General features: G+C 38.2%; 1 protein-coding gene across 1 annotated transcript; it reads right to left on the bottom strand.

The window, feature by feature from the left end:
* Positions 1-9,359: 9,359 nt before the first annotated feature.
* On the bottom strand, positions 9,360-18,939 carry pfkla (phosphofructokinase, liver a). Its single transcript, XM_083997289.1, has 22 exons — positions 18,662-18,939; positions 17,686-17,759; positions 17,402-17,479; positions 16,492-16,681; positions 16,216-16,381; positions 15,573-15,617; positions 15,286-15,394; positions 15,108-15,203; positions 14,623-14,715; positions 13,808-13,933; positions 13,636-13,700; positions 13,436-13,499; positions 13,178-13,324; positions 13,030-13,100; positions 12,341-12,428; positions 12,106-12,258; positions 11,430-11,594; positions 11,276-11,337; positions 10,564-10,675; positions 10,330-10,429; positions 10,125-10,230; positions 9,360-10,040 (listed from the first exon to the last, which is right to left on the bottom strand). Exons 1-22 carry the CDS (start codon positions 18,744-18,746, stop codon positions 9,893-9,895), a joined length of 2,343 nt encoding a protein of 780 aa, XP_083853415.1. The 5' UTR covers positions 18,747-18,939; the 3' UTR covers positions 9,360-9,892.
* Positions 18,940-19,250: the final 311 nt, after the last annotated feature.

The raw sequence follows: 19,250 nt of genomic DNA, 5'->3' as shown, positions 1-19,250 counted from the left end.
TTCATATAAAATATTAAATGTGTTTAAATACAATAAAAACAGGTGTGTCTCATAGAGGAGGCTTAGCCCTACCATCCTGTGTTGATTTTGAGTCAACAGGTCACATGACCTAGGAGTTATTGAGCTATAATGCTCATATTTACAGTATAAAATACATTAAAAATTCATATAAAATATTAAATGTGTTTAAATACAATAAAAACAGGTGCGTGTCATAGAGGAGGCTTAGCTCTACAGTCCTGTGTTGATTTTGAGCCAACAGGTCACATGACCTGGGAGTTATTGAGCTATTAATGCTCATATTTACTGTATAAAATATATAAAATATTCATAAAAAATAGTAAATGTGTTTAAATGCAATAAAAACAGGTGTGTGTCATAGAGGAGGCTTAGCTCTACCACCCTGTGCTGATTTTGAGCCAACAGGTCACATGACCTGAGAGTTATTGAGCTCTAATGCTCATATTTACAGTATAAAATAAATCAAAAATCCATAAAAAATAGTAAATGTGTTTAAATGCAATAAAAACAGGTGTGTGTCATAGAGGAGGCTTAGCTCTACCACCCTGTGCTGATTTTGAGCCAACAGGTCACATGACCTGAGAGTTATTGAGCTCTAATGCTCATATTTACAGTATAAAATACATTAAAAATTCATATAAAATATTAAATGTGTTTAAATACAATAAAAACAGGTGTGTCTCATAGAGGAGGCTTAGCCCTACCATCCTGTGTTGATTCTGAGTCAACAGGTCACATGACCTAGGAGTTATTGAGCTATAATGCTCATATTTACTGTATAAAATATATAAAATATTCATATAAAATATTAAATGTGTTTAAATACAATAAAAACAGGTGTGTCTCATAGAGGAGGCTTAGCCCTACCATCCTGTGTTGATTTTGAGTCAACAGGTCACATGACCTAGGAGTTATTGAGCTATAATGCTCATATTTACAGTATAAAATACATTAAAAATTCATATAAAATATTAAATGTGTTTAAATACAATAAAAACAGGTGCGTGTCATAGAGGAGGCTTAGCTCTACAGTCCTGTGTTGATTTTGAGCCAACAGGTCACATGACCTGGGAGTTATTGAGCTATTAATGCTCATATTTACTGTATAAAATATATAAAATATTCATAAAAAATAGTAAATGTGTTTAAATGCAATAAAAACAGGTGTGTGTCATAGAGGAGGCTTAGCTCTACCACCCTGTGCTGATTTTGAGCCAACAGGTCACATGACCTGAGAGTTATTGAGCTCTAATGCTCATATTTACAGTATAAAATAAATCAAAAATCCATAAAAAATAGTAAATGTGTTTAAATGCAATAAAAACAGGTGTGTGTCATAGAGGAGGCTTAGCTCTACCACCCTGTGCTGATTTTGAGCCAACAGGTCACATGACCTGAGAGTTATTGAGCTCTAATGCTCATATTTACAGTATAAAATAAATCAAAAATCCATAAAAAATAGTAAATGTGTTTAAATGCAATAAAAACAGGTGTGTGTCATAGAGGAGGCTTAGCTCTACCACCCTGTGCTGATTTTGAGCCAACAGGTCACATGACCTGAGAGTTATTGAGCTCTAATGCTCATATTTACAGTATAAAATACATTAAAAATTCATATAAAATATTAAATGTGTTTAAATACAATAAAAACAGGTGTGTCTCATAGAGGAGGCTTAGCCCTACCATCCTGTGTTGATTCTGAGTCAACAGGTCACATGACCTAGGAGTTATTGAGCTATAATGCTCATATTTACTGTATAAAATATATAAAATATTCATATAAAATATTAAATGTGTTTAAATACAATAAAAACAGGTGTGTCTCATAGAGGAGGCTTAGCCCTACCATCCTGTGTTGATTTTGAGTCAACAGGTCACATGACCTAGGAGTTATTGAGCTATAATGCTCATATTTACAGTATAAAATACATTAAAAATTCATATAAAATATTAAATGTGTTTAAATACAATAAAAACAGGTGCGTGTCATAGAGGAGGCTTAGCTCTACAGTCCTGTGTTGATTTTGAGCCAACAGGTCACATGACCTGGGAGTTATTGAGCTATTAATGCTCATATTTACTGTATAAAATATATAAAATATTCATAAAAAATAGTAAATGTGTTTAAATGCAATAAAAACAGGTGTGTGTCATAGAGGAGGCTTAGCTCTACCACCCTGTGCTGATTTTGAGCCAACAGGTCACATGACCTGAGAGTTATTGAGCTCTAATGCTCATATTTACAGTATAAAATAAATCAAAAATCCATAAAAAATAGTAAATGTGTTTAAATGCAATAAAAACAGGTGTGTGTCATAGAGGAGGCTTAGCTCTACCACCCTGTGCTGATTTTGAGCCAACAGGTCACATGACCTGAGAGTTATTGAGCTCTAATGCTCATATTTACAGTATAAAATGAATCAAAAATCCATATAAAATAGTAAATGTGTTTAAATGCAATAAAAACAGGTGTGTCTCATAGAGGAGGCTTAGCTCTACCATCCTGTGTTGATTTTGAGCCAACAGGTCCCATGACCTGGGAGTTATTGAGCTCTAATGCTCATATTTACAGTATAAAATAAATAAAAAATCCATATAAAATATTACATTCGTTTAAATGCAATAAAAACAGGTGTGTGTCATAGAGGAGACTTAGCTCTGCACCCTGTGTTGATTTTGAGCCAACAGGTCACATGACCTGGGAGTTATTGAGCTCTAATGCTCATATTTAGCCTACTGTATAAAATATATTAAAAATTCATATAAAATAGTAAATGTGTTTAAATGCAATAAAAACGGGTGTGTGTCATAGAGGAGACTTAGATCTTCTGTTCTGTGTTGATTTTGAGCCAACAGGTCACATGACCTGGGAGTTATTGAGCTCTAATGCTCATATTTAGCCTACTGTATAAAATATATAAAAAATTAATGTGACCTGTTGGCTCAAAATCAACACAGAATGGCAGATGTGAGCCTCCTCTATGACACACACCTTTTTTATTGCACTTAAACACATTTACTATTTTATATGAATATTTTATATATTTTATACAGTAAATATGAGCATTATTAGCTCAATAACTCCCAGGTCATGTGACCTGTTGGCTCAAAATCAACACAGGATGGTAGGGCTAAGCCTCCTCTATGAGACACACCTGTTTTTATTGTATTTAAACACATTTAATATTTTATATGAATTTTTAATGTATTTTATACTGTAAATATGAGCATTAAAGCTCAATAACTCTCAGGTCATGTGACCTGTTGGCTCAAAATCAACACAGGATGGTAGGGTTAAGCCTCCTCTATGAGACACACCTGTTTTTATTGTATTTAAACACATTTACTATTTTATATGAATTTTTAATATATTTTATACAGTAGGCTAAATATGAGCATTAGAGCTCAATAACTCCCAGGTCATGTGACCTGTTGGCTCAAAATCAACACAGGGTGCAGAGCTAAGCCTCCTCTATGACACATACCTGTTTTTTATGCATTTAAACGAATGTAATATTTTATATGGATTTTTGATTTATTTTATACTGTAAATATGAGCAAATAGCTCAATAACTCCTAGGTCATGGGACCTGTTGGCTCAAAATCAACATAGGATGGTAGGGCTAAGCCTCCTCTATGAGACACACCTGTTTTTATTGCATTCAAACAAATGTAATATTTTATATGGATTTTTGATTTATTTTATACTGTAAATATGAGCAAATAGCTCAATAACTCCTAGGTCATGGGACCTGTTGGCTCAAAATCAACATAGGATGGTAGGGCTAAGCCTCCTCTATGAGACACACCTGTTTTTATTGCATTTAAACGAATGTAATATTTTATATGGATTTTTGATTTATTTTATACTGTAAATATGAGCATTATAGCTCAATAACTCCTAGGTCATGGGACCTGTTGGCTCAAAATCAACATAGGATGGTAGGGCTAAGCCTCCTCTATGAGACACACCTGTTTTTTTTGCATTTAAACGAATGTAATATTTTATATGGATTTTTGATTTATTTTATACTGTAAATATGAGCATTAGAGCTCAATAACTCTCAGGTCATGTGACCTGTTGGCTCAAAATCAACACAGGATGGTAGGGTTAAGCCTCCTCTATGAGACACACCTGTTTTTATTGTATTTAAACACATTTACTATTTTATATGAATTTTTAATATATTTTATACAGTAGGCTAAATATGAGCATTAGAGCTCAATAACTCCCAGGTCATGGGACCTGTTGGCTCAAAATCAACATAGGATGGTAGGGCTAAGCCTCCTCTATGAGACACACCTGTTTTTATTGCATTTAAACGAATGTAATATTTTATATGGATTTTTGATTTATTTTATACTGTAAATATGAGCATTATAGCTCAATAACTCCCAGGTCATGTGACCTGTTGACTCAGAATCAACACAGGATGGTAGAGCTAAGCCTCCTCTATGAGACACACCTGTTTTTTATTGCATTTAAACGAATTTAATATTTTATATGAATTTTTAATGTATTTTATACTGTAAATATGAGCATTAGAGCTCAATAACTCTCAGGTCATGTGACCTGTTGGCTCAAAATCAACACAGGATGGTAGGGTTAAGCCTCCTCTATGAGACACACCTGTTTTTATTGTATTTAAACACATTTAATATTTTATATGAATTTTTAATGTATTTTATACTGTAAATATGAGCATTAGAGCTCAATAACTCTCAGGTCATGTGACCTGTTGGCTCAAAATCAGCACAGGGTGGTAGAGCTAAGCCTCCTCTATGACACACACCTGTTTTTATTGCATTTAAACACATTTACTATTTTTTATGAATATTTTATATATTTTATACAGTAAATATGAGCATTAATAGCTCAATAACTCCCAGGTCATGTGACCTGTTGGCTCAAAATCAACACAGGATGGTAGAGCTAAGCCTCCTCTATGAGACACACCTGTTTTTATTGTATTTAAACACATTTAATATTTTATATGAATATTTTATATATTTTATACTGTAAATATGAGCATTATAGCTCAATAACTCCTAGGTCATGTGACCTGTTGACTCAGAATCAACACAGGATGGTAGGGCTAAGCCTCCTCTATGAGACACACCTGTTTTTATTGTATTTAAACACATTTAATATTTTATATGAATTTTTAATGTATTTTATACTGTAAATATGAGCATTATAGCTCAATAACTCCTAGGTCATGTGACCTGTTGGCTCAAAATCGACACAGGATGGTAAAGCTAAGCCTCCTCTATGAGACACACCTGTTTTTATTGCATTTGAACACATCTAATATTTTATATGGATTTTTAATATATTGAGAAGCGACTGAGTGAGCGAATGTCTGTCAAATATCCAACTTCAAACTAACTTCACTGCAGTAGCACACACTGTAATATAAAATTATAGCCCACAGTAGTTAAATAGTACATAGGAAAGGCTGCTAACAATTTGACAAGCAAACTCAAATGGCATTGAAAAGATCATATCTATTGTCATACGTTAAAACATAAATACTGCGACACAATGAATGAAACTCATTAATTTCTGTTACAGGCGCAGAGCTCTCAGGTGAGAAACTGTTGCTAAGATACTCACGTCGGAGACGTTGACGGTTGAAAGAGGAAGAAGCTAATGTGGCGAAAGTTGGCGTCAAAATGAACGACGAATATTCCCTGAGTAGCATCGACAGCCTCCTCTTTCAGATTGGTTAGTTTTCTTTCCAGCTTGTTGCACATTATTGGTTGTATATTTGTTGAAATGTCTTGTTTTAATGGTTTACAGTTGGCTATGGTTAGCCTAGTTAGCTTGTGGTTTATATGCTACGCCATTAACAATCTAATATAGCTAACAGTTACTGAAGCTACTGAGTACTAAAAAAAAAAGAAGAAAAGAAGAAGCTACTGAGTGCTGAGTACTTACAGTACAGTATTAATCCAAGCAACTTCATACAGTAGCAATATATGTATTCATTTTTTTTTTGTAATTTACAGCTCTTCAAAGCAGGGAGCTTTCGAATAAGAAGAATGAAATCAACCAAGAAATTAAAGGTATGTGAAAATAAAATAGTCTTCTGTGTAAACAACAACCAACATACTAGCCCATAGCCACACATGTAAATTAGCTACATGGAGATATGTCTTTACTATAATTGCTGCATTTGTTTGTCAACAGTTTGCAGAGCTGACATTGCTGAGAGGAGGTCTTATATTGAAACACTCCACGGAAATATCAAGAAACTTGAGGATGAAATCAGGGTGAAGCAGAGCACTGTGATGCATAGTAAAGCAAATGTGAAAAGGTATGGTGACTAGGCAAAGTGTTAAATTTACCAAGGTAACACATGAGCTAATTACACACAAACACAGATAGTTCTGTATATTGTGCATGTTCAAATGTTTCTCCTTGTCATCCATGTACCTTTAGCATGAAGGCAACTAACAGCCTGCTCCTTCAGTATGAGCAGACACTGAAAACTGAACTGGAGAGCAGAATAGACAGCTACAACCGTGATAAGTAGGTTGGGTTACCTATAGTGTATAACTATGATTAATGCGATATTTATGCTCTAATACACACAGCTCAATTGTTTTTTATTTGTAACCCAACAAGGGAAGTCTATGACGACAGGATTGCGAGTTATAAAGCGATATTCCAATCTCACAAGGAATATTATTGCCAAAATCCTCTGGCTCAAAAGCTCCTCGGGCTGTGGGATGATGTAGTGGAGATTGAGTGCAGGATCAAGGCCTGTGATGATCAAATTATAATGAAACAGAAGGAGCTGGACTATCTCACTGGTAATAAACATTTCAAACATAACAAGTTGCTCTGAAATATTCACGGCTCTTTATGCAACCTATTTCTTTTCTGTCCAAACAGGTCCAGCAGTCTGTTCCTCTACTGAGAAACTGCTAGATAGGTATATTTCTGTGAATAATTGATAACAAAGAATAATGAGACATAACCTCCAGCAAAACTTACTTTTTCTCTGATTCACTGTGTTTTCCTTTCTAGTGTTGCTGGACAGCAGCTCATAAATGAATCAAAGAAACAACTCGATCCTGATTCAGATGCCATCGGAGATGTCGACATTTCCTCTCTACATCTCAAAGACACAGATGTGGGTGTCCAAATTCTAGAAAATATTTTATATATTCAGTTAATGCTAATAGCCAAACTGAACAGATACTGCAGAATGGTCATAACATGTGTGTCATGGTCATAACTGCAGAATGGTCAAATATCAGAGGAGGCAAATGCTGGAGATGTTAATGAGGAACACGAGGCCGATGATGCCATCGCTTGCAGTCCTGTCCCAGAGGAATCAAGCAGTGAGTTGTGGTTATTTGAACAGTTGGATATCAATGAATGGCAATACCTTCACACACAATGTTATGTTTTGGTGTTTATGTTACCGGTACCTACTGTATATAAAATCTCATGAACATAGTATTACTTTCTTCAGACCAAAGCTGGCCAGATGGGATGCAAGTGCATGAGCAGAGAAAGGAAACAGAGCCACAGGACCAAGCCATGGTAATGTTTGTCTACTATACTGAGACCAACTTTAAGATGGCCACTTTTTCATATCTCCAGAATCAATGTCCCTCTTACTGCTGGTATCTTGCCTGGACTATCTTTACGGTACTCTATCCCAAAGGTACCCATCCCAAAATAGTGGAAAAAGTACTTGTATTAAAAGTCCACCTCTAAGATCACATTACTTTTGCAAGTTTGATCCATATTCACAACTAAGCCAAACTCTCCTATGTCCCAATGCTTTACAGTCACAATGGCAATTGACTCACAAATCACTACTGTTTAAATCAATTGTTTTTTTGTTCATTAATAACATTAATGTGGCATATCTGAAAAACACAGGTGGAAATCTTTCCGATATAAACTTCAAACTGCTTCCCAATAATCCACAGGTGCCTATTTTAACAATCTTCATAGACATCTATTTCTTCCTAAGTATGGCAGGCCATTGAATCCCAAGTGACTTATCATAGGTTGTTTAAAAATTGATACATTTTTCACGTTACTTTTCATTAAATTATGTAACTCGAATAGCAGATACTGTAGTATGAAATGCTGGCATTGCATTATTTAACTTTGGTGCAATGCCATTTTTAGATTTTCACTCCAATGCTTTTACACATTTTTCATAGGAACAGCAATATTCTGTGTCAGAGGTAGAGCAGGCAGTGGAGGACAAGTTGGAGGCAGAAGTAGGCATAAATGAAGACCAGCCACCAGGTGAAGAGTGCAATGAGGGACTCTCTCAGTCATCTCAAGAATCATCGTCTCATCAGTCGTCCCCAGCAAAAATGAAAGTTGTCCCTTCAACTCCAACATTCCAATTTAAGTATGGGTTTGTCTCGGTAGTGCAACACCTGAAATCACTGTCAAGACATCTACTGACAGTTATGTTTGATGTGTTCAATTCAGCTTCAGTCCCAGCCGCTCCCCACATCAACAGACCTCTGATACCAAATCCCCAGCTTTCCTGTTTGCACTGAACTCCAATCCTAGCACCCCAGGCTTCTCTGGATTTGGATTTGATGAGGGCACGTCACAGGATGAGGTGAGTGGCGAGCAAAAAGGAATGAGCTATTTGACAGAGATCAATGTTTCTTAGTTCTTTTGAATTACCTCCAGGTTTCTTTGCAGGACACAGCTTTTGCTTTCACCAGCCCTTTTTTCAGCCAGAAGGTACTTTTTCTTTTTAAGAGAAACCAGTCTGTTTCATACAGTGCTCCTAGAACAAAAACACCAAACTCTGTTCATGTCTTTTCAGAAAACCACAGAAACCAAGTCTTCAGACTGTAAGTGACAGATCTATTTTTTGGGACGCATGTTACCTGCTTTGAACTAAAGCTGTGTAAATGTTTTTTGCAGGTCCTGAGTTTCTGTTTGATCAATCAGAGGGAAGTGAGGACTTTAAGTTTGCCTTCTCCTCCAAGAGCCTTCAGGCAACTGACAAAGATAAGACCGGGAATGAATTTCCATTTTCATTCAACTTCTGAGAGGAAAGACATCTAGTTCAAAGACCAGTTCCTGGCTTATAGTAATTTCTCTAATTTCTCATTTCGTGGGCAATGAAAAGTACTCAGGGGTGGAGTTCATGATTTAAAAACATTATAAAATTTTTAATTCAACCAGTTAAGTTAAAATTCTGTGGTTGTTATTTATTAATCTATTTAACCTTTTCAAAAAGTCCTCATTACAATGAATATACTTCTAATAGGATCGTAGTTGGATATACTTTATTGTTGATAAAGCAACAAGTATCAAAATAATTCACAAGACCATATTTCATTCTAATGAAATGCTTCATAATATTTTGTGATCTGCTGTTCAGTTGGTATTAAAGAATGACAACCAGTGTTTCAGTCCTAAATACATTTATAAAATTTAATTAAATACTTTATTGGTCCCATGAGTCATTTAGAAATTCTGTCCGTTTGGTTTTCTTTTGTGGTATTTTAATAGCAAACCACAACACATATAATTTGCTTTTTATATTTAGTAGTAAATGAACAAAACAAGCTTTGTGGCACACCAGTCACTGATTGACAATTCAAAGACTCTGAACAAGGAATACCAAATGTTCTGAATTTTGAAACCTCAATAAGTGAATACTTGAAGTATTTTACATTATTTACAATACTGTAGCTGCTATGACATTAACAACAGATTGAAAACGATGCTGGTTTTTATAGGTGTTCAGTCCTGTAAACATAAACAGTAGCTGATTGTTTCTACAAACTTTAAGAATGATTTTCAAAGGATGGAAAGATAAGGGGTTTAAAAAGTGCATCAAGTTTTGTGTTGCTTCAGAGATTTCTAAAACCCAGAATCAATGCTGATGGAGCGTCGAGTCACGTGTTCGATCTCTCCCGGGACATATTCACAGAAGCTGGTTTGATACTTGGCCAACATCCTGAGCATCGGCCGCAGATTAAACCACCACTGGACCTTGGGCATCCGGTGCCTGAAAATCAGCAGAATAGTAATTTACACAATATCAAGGCTAATTAACAATGTACATACGTTTCACAAAACACAACTGGCTTACTCAAAATCAGTCGCATCCTTCAGGTCAGTGACAGGGTTGAATGAGATGACCTTCCTGCAAAGGCCAAGCACACATGCTGTATCTGGCGAGTTGGCAAACACGCGGCCTGGTGGGAAAATGGTGGGATTGTCACAATGCTGTGGTTTGACTCTCAGTTTCTCAGCAACTATTTCATACAAGCTATGACTATATACAGTAACTCCACCTTGTCTGAAGTTTTCCTTCAGTTTCTCTGAAATCCACTGGATAGCTCTCACACCCAACTTTGTGCCAAAATTTCTGTCAAAGGGAGATGGTGCTCCTCCCTGAAACACAACACACACACAGAATTAACATTGTACAAAACTATGTCACTTAACAAAATATGAATGTATTGCCAGACTAATTGAAATCATTTGTAAGCTGCTCAGCTGATGAATCTCATATGGAGGCTCCACACCTGCTGAAGGTGTCCCAACACATTGACTCTGCAGTCAAATATGCCCTTCCCCTCTGATGAGTACAGCTTGTAGATGAAATCTGTAGTGTAGTTCTCATGGCATTTTTCATTCCTGTTGACAGAGGATAGGATCAGCAAAGGAAATTTTCAACAATGTTTCATTCACCATAAACATTGTGGTATTTTTTGTTTAATTATTTCTGACTCAGTTCTACCACAACATGCTATACATATTACCAACTAAACTAAAAAAACAACAACACTAAAATCAACATGTTAGCATGGTCACTGTTATGATTTTAGCATACTACTGTTGTGTTGTCGGCATGTAACTTAAAAGATGGCAAAAACAAAGATGAAACATAGATCAAAAGATGGAGGAACAATGATGGTAACGATCAGTGCAGACCGCTAGAACTTAACAGCAAAAAACAGGAAAATATGGTTTTAAATGAATTTGTGGTTAGCTAACATTGTCATGGAGAGAGCAATGAGACAATTGAAAAACTTCCTCAGCAAACTTCTGAGTCCTAAATTCTTGCAGAAGACAAATGTTTTCCTCAGAATTCATTGAGTCATGTAAAAATAGTCAAAAACACACTGTTTTGCTAAATTGGAGGAAATTAGAAGTCTGTCCAAAGTTAAAAGATTGTTCGTTATGGCTCTCCTGGTGTTGCAGGAGAATCTGTATAGGTGGTAAGAGTAGGTGTACCTCAGTACTAGACCCCGCTGGATGTCCTTCTTCATCTTCTCAGCTAAATGCTCCACATTGGTCTGTCAAAAGACCAGATCAGACAATTAAAGAGACATAACAATTTAATCATTATCAATAGAAGGACAACAGAGGCTTTTCTCTCAGTCTTTACCTTTAGGTCATGGATGTTGAAGGGGTCCTCAAAGATATAAGCTGCGTCAGCACCCACTGCTATGCCAGTGGAGGTTGCCAAGTAGCCGCAGAATCCACCCATCGTCTCCACCACGAATACTCTTCTCTTGGTGCCAGAGGCAGACTGCTTGATCTTATCGCAGCCCTAATGAGGAAACGGAGGGTACGGTCCAAGCAAAGGTGTGGAAATCAATGGGTTAATTTGAATTTACTCTTAATCATCCCTCATCTATACTGTACATCAGTTTTGGAGCCTAGTATGCAGCTTGTAGAAAAAGCAAAAGACAGACCAGAAAGGAAAAGCTGCTCCCTGAGGTGCTGGTGTCTTATTTAAGAGCTTTTACCTGCCATGGTGCTTAATATAGATTTACAGGGGTTAACCAGAGAACTGCCTGTCTCAGTAATCCTTCCTCTCAAACTTTTATGTTTCGAAAATATGCCATATAAAATGGATTGGATTGAAAGTTGAAAGTTAAAAACAAAATCCCATAATGCTCGCCATCTTCTCTGTTTACGAAGTACAAGGAGTTCAAAGTCGTAGCTAAGTAACACAGCAGCTTTTTGATGTGATATTTTCTGGTGCGGTACAGTCCCCATTCATCTTAATCCTGAAACATCAAAGTCACACAGCTAATGTGCCATCTGCCCAGTGTTACCTCCATGGCAGCATTGACAGCAGTGTCTGCTCCCAGGCTGAAGTCGGTTCCAGGGACGTTGTTGCTGATGGTGGCAGGGATTACACACATGGGGATGCAGAGCTCGTCGTATTGATTCCTGGCTTCAAACAGCTGCAGCACACCGTGGTACGCCTTTGGAAATCACAGAGAGGTACATTAAAACTGCTCTGATCTCACTCTGACACTGAAAATGAATACATGACTACTGCTCTACCTCAAACCCGCCAATTACAAGCATAGCTGAGATGTTTAACTTGGCAATGGTTTGCACAATCTTCTCCATGTGTTTGCTTGGAAGAGTCCTGAGGAAGGATATGAAACAAACAATGATAATCACTTAAAGCGGTATTCCACTTTTTTCACATGTCCAATGCAGTTTACTAGTCACAGTGAGTATCACACTGAAAACTGGTGTATAATCTCTCCTATAGTTCTGGAGGGTGCTCTGTCAAGGCTGAGAAACTCACCCAGGTCACTTTTTTGCTCCGAGAATATGTTTAGGCTACTACTACAAAATGTACAATAAAATCAGGGATGGTTGATTTTGAAAGATGTGATAGGTTAGGTCTGAGAAAATATGATATTGAGCTGCTTTATAGGGAAGTGTGGGAGTCAGGATATCTCAGGCTCTGTCAGGTCTGGACAATGTAGAAACAATCTCTCGTTACAGAATATATATTTATATTATAGAAAATAGGAAAATAGGTTTATTAAAATACCAGCATATATTGTGAGTGAATTAAAATAGTTAACATGAAAAACATGCTGATCTAGAATAATAAAGAATCCTTACTGAAGTGAAAATAGTCTTATTGGTTACATGATAGTACATCAAAGCATGATTTCTTTCAGGTATTGTACTAAACCACAGGAGTAACAGAAATCAAAGGCCCAGTCTCTCACCGTTTTGTCCCCAGCAGTGAGCCCCCTTGGCCTGTCCACCCAGCCACAGTGTGCCACTCCATCTCAAATACCTGCCCACAGACATCTGTCAGTACGGAGCAGTTTCCTCTTCAGGGCAATAAAGACAGTACAAGACAGACGGACTTACCGCTTCATTGGCAAGTCCTTGGAATCCATCATTAACAGCGTAAACCTTGTGCCCATGAGCGAGCGCTGTTCTCACAGCTGACCTCACTGCTGAGTTCATTCCTGGAGCTGGAGCTCCCACGTTGAGAATAGCCAAGGAGAAATTGCTCTGCAGGAACATGAGTCAGATGTTACTGATTTGAGTTGAAGGTGTGTGATTATTTTCTCATGTGTTAAAGCTAATACCCCTCAGAGTAGTGAGCGTTGGTAAGAGGCTTACCTCAGCCTGGGCCTGCTTCTGGAAGGCAAGAAGTTTGTAGATGTTCCAGTTGTTTTCAAAACTCCTAGAGGAAGAGCACCAGTTTTAGTTTTGTCTTGCTTTTATTTGCACGAAAAAAAATCTATTGCTTGCATCATAAAACAAATCTGAATGGAGTTGGTTGAAATACACTGAGGCATTTTTTGCGTAATAAACCTCACCCTCCACGCAGTTTGACTGCCTCATCAAACTTCTTCTCATTCATGGCCTTCTGCACCAACTTAGTCTGCAAACAGTGGTAAACAAAAAAAGACGTGAAAAACAACAAAACTTCAACTGTTAGTGTTTCATGTCCAGCAAAAATGAATAATAGAAGAGAGGAGAGAGACTCACCAGCTCCACACACTCCATTAGAGGAAGACGAACAGCGTGGTTACCAGACAGGCCGATGACACAGGCTGGAGTGTCAGGAGAGGCCTCCAACAGGGCAACCACTGCCTCCACACCCAACTTACTGCTCTGAAAACAGCACAGTGTGCATTGGAATACACAAGCATTAAATGTTGCAGTTTAGCACCCCCAACGTAATTGTAATGTTAACATGGATAATATATTTAAATATATGTGTAGATTGACCATGTTTATGTTGCCATAAGTGTGTGTCATTGAGGTTGTCCTTTTTAGCTTGTTTTAGTCTGTTTTAGCCCTGGAATGGATGTGGCATCACAAATTTCGTTGCACTTGTCTGTTGCAATGTCAATAAAGGCTATTTGATTTGATTTGACTGGGGTTGATGTTGTGTTTCTAAAACTACGACAGATTTATCCCAGATAAACATTAACTGAGTTTGTAATGTTTTATAATCACAAAGTCTCACTGTATTACAGCACCAATGCACTGGCTGCTTACAAAAAGCAAAAGGAGAAATTGCATAAAACACTGACTGTTGTGCATTTTTTGTAGTGTGGCTGTTTCATCAGTCAGAGTCTGAATTCAGTCTCAAGCAGAAGTATTGGTGCAATGACACATTTTTGATTTAGACCAGTGGTTAAACTGTTAACCAGATAAACAGTAGTACCCATGATCTGAATTCTGCCAATTTTGATCTGGTGTGTGTGTAAAAGCAATTAAATGTAAAGAAGATGATGTTCAGGTGTCATACAGTAGCCTAATGAAATAATCACAGTTATCATTGATGTTCAACTCACCAGTATTCTGTCAAACGCTGAGGGAGTTCCTCCTCGCTGAACATGGCCGAGTACAGTCACTCTGGTGTCATAACCCAGCCGCTTCACCACCAGCTTAAAAAAAAAAGACATGGAAACATTTCAGCCTTCTGTTGATTTATCATTCATGGTACAAAGAGGAAGTGGGAGAAAAGTCCTTCACAAAAGAGGAAACTCTTCTAAAGCAATTTGAAAATCAAAATTTCAGAGTTGTCATCCATCAAACAGCCGGCCCTTGGTATGTGCCTTGCTAATATGGCACAAATACCACAATACAGCGGAGTGGTGTCAGTGGTGTATCCTTCATTTACCACATACATTTGAACACAGTAATAATTTATTTTAGTTTAACATTTACCCATTTAAGATAAGACTGAATTATTAGTTATTCAACATAAAACTGCTTCCTGGTAAGAGAGTAGCTTTTATTATATAGTATCAAATCTTCCTTAAATCTTTAAACTTACATCTTTTATGTAAGTTGAAGAGATGGCCTTGCCATTTCTGTCGATGGCTCCTTCTGCAACGATTATAATGTTGAGCCTTGACCCCTTTATGCGGCTCTGAAGGTAAATAAATAAACAAATCAAAGCATTAGCCAGTGAATCTGCTTGTAGATCTAACTTACAGTGTCCGGTCACTTACTGCCTCCAGACGAGCACACATCCGGTCCTCCCAGCCCTCAAAAGGAGGATCCTCTGGAATAAAGAGCCAGTCTGCTCCAGAGGCCAGAGCTGACACCAAGGCCAGATACCTGGAGTAATAGCACAATGTAAGTTTTCATTCACATATAGTGGCATACAAAAGTTTGGGCACCCCTGACAATTTCCATTATTTTCATTTATAAATCATTGGTTGTTTGGATCAGCAATTTCATTTTGATATATCAAATAACTGTATAAATGATAACAAAAAAGGGAGTGTTTACTCACCCACAGTGTCGACCCATGACTTCCAAAACAAAAGTGCGCTGGTGGCTGAAAGGGGTACACAATTATTAAACCACAACAAGCAAATAAACTTTTGCAGCAACTATGCACACAAACAGAGGATTTTCAGATAGCAGCAGCATACCGCCACGCAGGGGAGCAAGTCTGGGCGAGTTTACACAGCTCACTCACAACAGGCCTGAATGGGGCAGTCTGGTTTTCACAAAACTTGGCTTGGATTATTGCATTCCATTGACTATCAATTATAACGTTATGTTGCCTGACACAGAGCTGCAGCGCACATTTTATCTGTAGATTATTTTTGAATCTGAAACTGAACAATGAATCCTTCTTTTGTAAAATCTTCCATAATCATTCCTCTGAGCACTATTTGCTACTCAATATACTATTTACTGTCATATCGTATATGATCCTACAGAGAATCCTACAGTACATTTAAGCAGCTGGTACCAAACAGGGTTTAGCATCGTTTTCTGTTGATTGATTAATCAATTAATCTATTTATATTTTCTACATTAAAGTGCCACTGTGTCCTTGTTAGATGTTCATCTTCTGGAAGTGATGGATAATCACTTGCCACTTGATGAAGCAGCTGGTCACTGTTCATCATCGCACAGTGGCTCACCTCTGTGCGGTGGTCATGATGGCATCAACTATCTCCATGATGCGGTGCAGAGCAGAGTCGGCGCCGATGGTCATGTCGGTGCCACAGAAGTCGTTGTCTATGGAGCCGACGAGCCCCACGATATTCAGGTGGTCATGTTGCTTGGCCAGAGTGTCAGTGATACGTCCTGAAGCAGCACACCGACATCAAAGAGTTAATACAGAACAAATTACAAACAATTTCATCAAAGAATTTAACTTTATTTATCTCACGTTTCCTTCATTGAGAGCACTTCACCTTTCTCTACGAGCTCCCCCAGCAAGCCGCTCCACTCACTGCGGAAGATGTTTGCCCCGGTGAGGCTGCCGTCTCCACCACATACACACAGGTTGGTGATACCTTTTTTCACCAGGTTGAAGGCGGCGGAAAGTCTACCCTCACGAGATGTGAAGGTCTTGCATCGGGCGCTGCCGATCACTGTCCCACCCTGTAGATAGAGACGTCAACGTAAATCAAACAACTAAACTGTCCTATAGTCTGAGACGTAGAAGGAACAGTGTGACGTAAACAAGTCACAACAAGTCACACAGCAGTTCACTGAAGCCAAACAGATCATTGTAATCTTAATCTGTCATTGACAAAGTTCATGCTACACGAGTGACTAATTTCTTCATGCTCTGCCCCTGGATGCCGTGTTTGAACACGACCACAGTCGCATTAAGATGATGCTTGTCAAAGATGCACGTGCATGTGCCCTTCAACACACTAGCCACACCAAACCAAGGCAACTCATACTCATTAGGCAATGCAAAGAGGACAATGGGATTCTCACCAACTATCACTCACATACTGTAAATTGCTGCATCTTCAGCTGATGAAGGCTTAAAGTACATGCAGCAAATCCCCTTACCAGGTTATTACCATATTAGACAGGCAGGGAGAGAAGAGATGAGATGAAGTGGATGAAATATTAAAATACCTATTAAAACCATAAAAAGAGAAATAAAGAGCAATATTCAAGATATAAACAGAACTACAACATAATGCCACACAATTAGACGAGGTCTTGACATGTACACAAAGATCGTTTTGCTACAGTGTTCATAGCCTTGGTTGCTTCTGTGTCATCATTACCAGTGTGTTCAAAACTGTCCTATATAATAGTTAAATTTACCATTGTTGTCAACAGATAACACATGTAACCTACTAGTTGGATGATGTTGGTTACACTGTGCCAGTGTGCCAGTGTGATGTTGTCTCCTCCGTCCACCAGGCCCTGGTATCCCTGAAAAGTAAAAGGCATGTAAGGCTGATCCCAGTCAAGCAAGAATATAAGTCAGTGTGTGTGTGTGTGTGTGTGTGTGTGTGTGTGTGTGTGTGTGTGTGTGTGTGTGTGTGTGTGTGTGTGTGTGTGTGTGTGTGTGTGTGTGTGTGTGTGTGTGTGTGTGTGTGTGTAATAGTGTCACCAACAGGATGAAGCAGCCTGTTTACCTCATGAATCAGATAGACCTTGGCCCCGACATAAATGCCCATTCGGGTGACAGCTCGGACAGCAGCGTTCATCCCTGGGTCAAGGACAATGGCAAAAAAAAATATTCAAATTAAAGATTCAACTGTGCCTCTTAAATCATTGCACACACTGTGGTTGAAGTGGTTGCATCATGGCTCAGTATGAGGAAATCAAACACTGTGGTGGATATGACTTCATTATCAGTTATTAGGCAAAAGGTGCCATCTGCTCAGCGGCTAAGACAGGTACTGCTAAAACTATTTCTGAGATTCAGGCCACACTGTGTGAGTGAGCAGTGCAAAGAGAACATGTATCCTACTCTATCTAAAACACTGTTTCATTAGAAAGTCGTGCATTTAAAATCTGACCCCCCAAAAAGCATTGGCTTCAGCATACAGTATATTAAGCACCTAAAGTACTCACAGTGCAGACTGCTTATTTCAGAATGATGGATATAACTGGATTACAATTACTGGTGTACTGATGTTGGCAGCACTTTATTGTTGCAAAGTGATATATCATTTTAAAAATGTTGACCATAATTCACATTATTAACCTCAATAGTAAGCATAGTGACTTTAGTTATTAGAAGGAGCAAAAAAGTAGGCATGCTCATGTTATACCCCAAATTTCACAAAGTACATTAATTGGGAGAATGTAATTATTCCGACCTTTGTAAGTTACATGTTGTACAGTATACTGTAGGTACTGTGTGTTTGCGGCCCAGTCACGACCTTTGACCCCAGAGCAGCCATAAAGGCTACAGAGCTACACTGTACAGCTGTTGTTTGACCACAACGTTAGTTAGTATCCATTCAACTCTGTGTAAATATGACACCCAGGCAGGTTCACTGTGTAAACACATTTGGCAGCAACTGCACTTCATATCTGCATGTAGCCTATTACTTTAACACTACAAACTGTATTGAATAGCCAATTTGACGCGTTCAGGGTCACCTTGTGCATCTCCACCGCTGGTCAACACAGCTATGGCCCGACCAGCTCCCGTCATCTTCAGCTTCTCCAAGTCCATCGAGGACATTTTGTCTTCTTCGGCTGAAAAAACAAAAAACTAAACTAAATATCCGTTAGAAAGTGAGACAGAGAGTTGAGTTGGGTGGGTCCGGGGTTGCTCTGGATGTCGCTTCCTCGTTGGCAGCAGGTTATCCCCTTTTTACACTTATCGCACTGCCTGACACTTCTGCACCGTTTGACTCCGCCCTGTCCAAAGGGGAGCTTCCCTCTCCAAGCACACAATGCGTTTGTTTTATAACCCCGCACAGTCCGGCGACACACTCGCCCCTCTATCAGCCCGTCTCGTCTCATAGACCCCGCCCACTGGCTGAGGACTAAGGTGTGTAACAGGAAGTTCAAACTCATCACGTATTACACGAACTTCCCAGATTTCAACAGGTAGCATTTGGAGAAGACCCCGCCCAGTTCTTAAAGGTTTAGTTTTTTACATGGCAGTAGAATTTATGTATAAATTCATGTACAGTTCAGTTTTGAGATGTCTGTTTCAACAGGACAGTATTGACAATCAAAT

Source organism: Trachurus trachurus (genome assembly GCF_905171665.1).
Source record: "Trachurus trachurus genome assembly, chromosome: 21".
NCBI lineage: Eukaryota > Metazoa > Chordata > Actinopteri > Carangiformes > Carangidae > Trachurus > Trachurus trachurus.
This window is presented reverse-complemented; position numbering and strand designations above follow the sequence as displayed.

Coding starts and splice junctions, on each gene's coding strand:
- pfkla (XM_083997289.1), bottom strand. CDS start 18,746: ATGTCCTCGATGGACTTGGAGAAGCTGAAGATGACGGGAGCTGGTCGG. Junction 17,480..17,685: donor AGGTCTATCTGATTCATGAG/GTAAACAGGCTG, acceptor TTTACTTTTCAG/GGATACCAGGGCCTGGTGGA. Junction 11,595..12,105: donor CTGTCAATGCTGCCATGGAG/GTAACACTGGGC, acceptor TTTCCTCATTAG/GGCTGCGATAAGATCAAGCA.